Source organism: Acanthisitta chloris, unplaced genomic scaffold (genome assembly GCF_000695815.1).
Source record: "Acanthisitta chloris isolate BGI_N310 unplaced genomic scaffold, ASM69581v1 scaffold44823, whole genome shotgun sequence".
Lineage (NCBI taxonomy): Eukaryota > Metazoa > Chordata > Aves > Passeriformes > Acanthisittidae > Acanthisitta > Acanthisitta chloris.
Genome location: NW_008665090.1, coordinates 9,559 through 11,772, shown reverse-complemented (window position 1 = coordinate 11,772; position 2,214 = coordinate 9,559). Strand labels below are relative to the sequence as shown.

The 2,214-nt window shown below is 40.7% G+C and overlaps 1 protein-coding gene across 1 annotated transcript; it reads left to right on the top strand.

Annotated features, from left to right (window-relative positions):
- Window positions 1–373: 373 nt before the first annotated feature.
- LOC103799281 (bromodomain-containing protein 1) lies at window positions 374–1,761 on the top strand. Its single transcript, XM_009071589.1, has one exon. It carries the CDS (start codon window positions 391–393, stop codon window positions 1,759–1,761), a length of 1,371 nt encoding a protein of 456 aa, XP_009069837.1. The 5' UTR covers window positions 374–390.
- Window positions 1,762–2,214: the final 453 nt, after the last annotated feature.

The window sequence follows — 2,214 nt, the reverse complement described above, 5'->3', positions numbered from 1 at the left end:
TTAAGGTATTAGGAAATACTCTCTTAAAGGTTTTCTTACATAGTAACAATTGCAGTTTTCTTTGTGGCCCTTCTGAGATGTTTCTGTTCTCATGGAGTGACCTTTCCTGTAGGATGCTTGTGGCAAGGATTTTGTGTAGCTGTGTTCACTCAGGGCAGCTTTTGTTTAGATCTATGGATCATTAGGTTACATTTGTAGCTGTGAACAGTCTTGGGAAGGAAAGGTGAGAGGCTCTTGGGTTTTGTTTCTTTTCAGCTGAGCGGATAGGCTGGGGGCTATAGAACTGAAAGGGGTTTCTTCCTTGCTCTTGGTAAAAAACTAACGTTTTAATATGATTGTCAGGAGTTCATAATATTAACTATTGCTCTAATTGTAGGTAAACATTACCAAATGAGGAGAAAAGGAAGATGCCATCGAGTATCGGCAGCAAGGCATTCTTCTTCCCCATGCAGTATTAAGCACTCTCCCACGCGAGAAACCTTGACATACGCTCAAGCTCAAAGGATGGTTGAAATAGAAATCGAAGGTCGCCTGCATAGGATCAGTATCTTTGATCCTTTAGAGATTATATTGGAAGATGATCTTACTGCCCAGGAAATGAGTGAATGCAACAGCAATAAAGAAAACAGTGAAAGGCCGCCCGTTTGTCTAAGAAGCAAGCGGCATAAAAATAACAAGGTGAAAAAGAAAAATGAAGCGCTTCCGAGCTCACATGGTGTATCTCCTACAACAGCTCCTCTTCCAGAACCAAAAGTACGGATTGTTGAATACAGTCCCCCTTCGGCTCCTCGGCGACCTCCAGTTTATTACAAATTCATTGAGAAATCGGCAGAAGAACTTGATAATGAAGTCGAGTATGACATGGATGAAGAAGACTATGCGTGGTTAGAATTGATAAATGATAAACGAAAAAGTGATGGAGTGTCAGTTGTTTCGCAGAATATGTTTGAATTCCTTATGGATAGGTTTGAAAAAGAGTCTTATTGTGAGAACCAAAAGCAGGGTGATCATCAGTCTTTAATTGATGAAGATGCAGTGTGTTGTATATGCATGGATGGTGAATGTCAGAACAGCAATGTAATCCTGTTTTGTGATATGTGTAACTTAGCAGTACATCAGGAATGCTATGGGGTGCCATATATACCTGAGGGCCAGTGGCTCTGCAGACACTGTTTGCAGTCCCGCTCTCGGCCTGTAGACTGTGTGCTGTGCCCAAACAAGGGAGGTGCCTTTAAAAAGACTGATGATGATCGTTGGGGACACGTGGTGTGTGCTTTGTGGATTCCAGAAGTTGGATTTGCCAATACAGTTTTTATTGAGCCAATTGATGGTGTCAGGAACATTCCCCCAGCCAGATGGAAGTTAACATGCTACCTCTGTAAACAGAAAGGTGTTGGTGCCTGCATCCAGTGCCACAAAGCAAACTGCTATACTGCATTCCATGTGACCTGTGCTCAAAAGGCAGGTCTGTATATGAAAATGGAACCTGTGAAAGAACTAACTGGCAGTGGAACAACGTTCTCTGTGAAAAAGACTGCCTATTGCGATGTACATACTCCACCAGGCTGCACACGGAGACCTCTGAATATTTATGGAGAAGCTGAAATCAAAAATGGTGTTTGTAGAAAGGAGGGATCAGTCAGAACTGCTAGGTCTACATCAAAAGTCAGAAAAAAGACAAAAAAAGCCAAGAAAACAGTGGTTGAACCCTGTACAGTTATGCCAACAGTATCTGCTCCTTATATTCCCCCCCAGAGGTAAGCAAACCATCCAAGTGCAAGAAACCTTTATTTAATTACCTGTTTAATTCTAAATCAGTGTTTCTAGATGCAGACTTGATGTTTTTGTGCTTTCCTTAGAGGCCATACTCAGAGGATACATGTTAATTACGTACGTTGTACTTTTATGGAGTTGCATTTAAAATGCAGTGACTTTCTTGGAGAAATTAGTAAGTGACGGAATGGTCTGCCTTCTTGTCCTTGGAAAAAACTTTTTTTTAAAATCTCTTGGTCAGACTGAGTCCTGTTGCGTATTCAGTTGTCTTTCCCTGCACTTCTGAGAATTAAGTGCTGAATTCAGGGTAGCAGATAGAGGTGATCCTCATATTAAAATAAACACCCAAGCTCAAGGATAACTTTATTTGTAATCTGAATTATTTTTCTGATTTTAAGAGCCTCAAAATGAAAATTACATTTGCATATGGAAGTTTTGTAT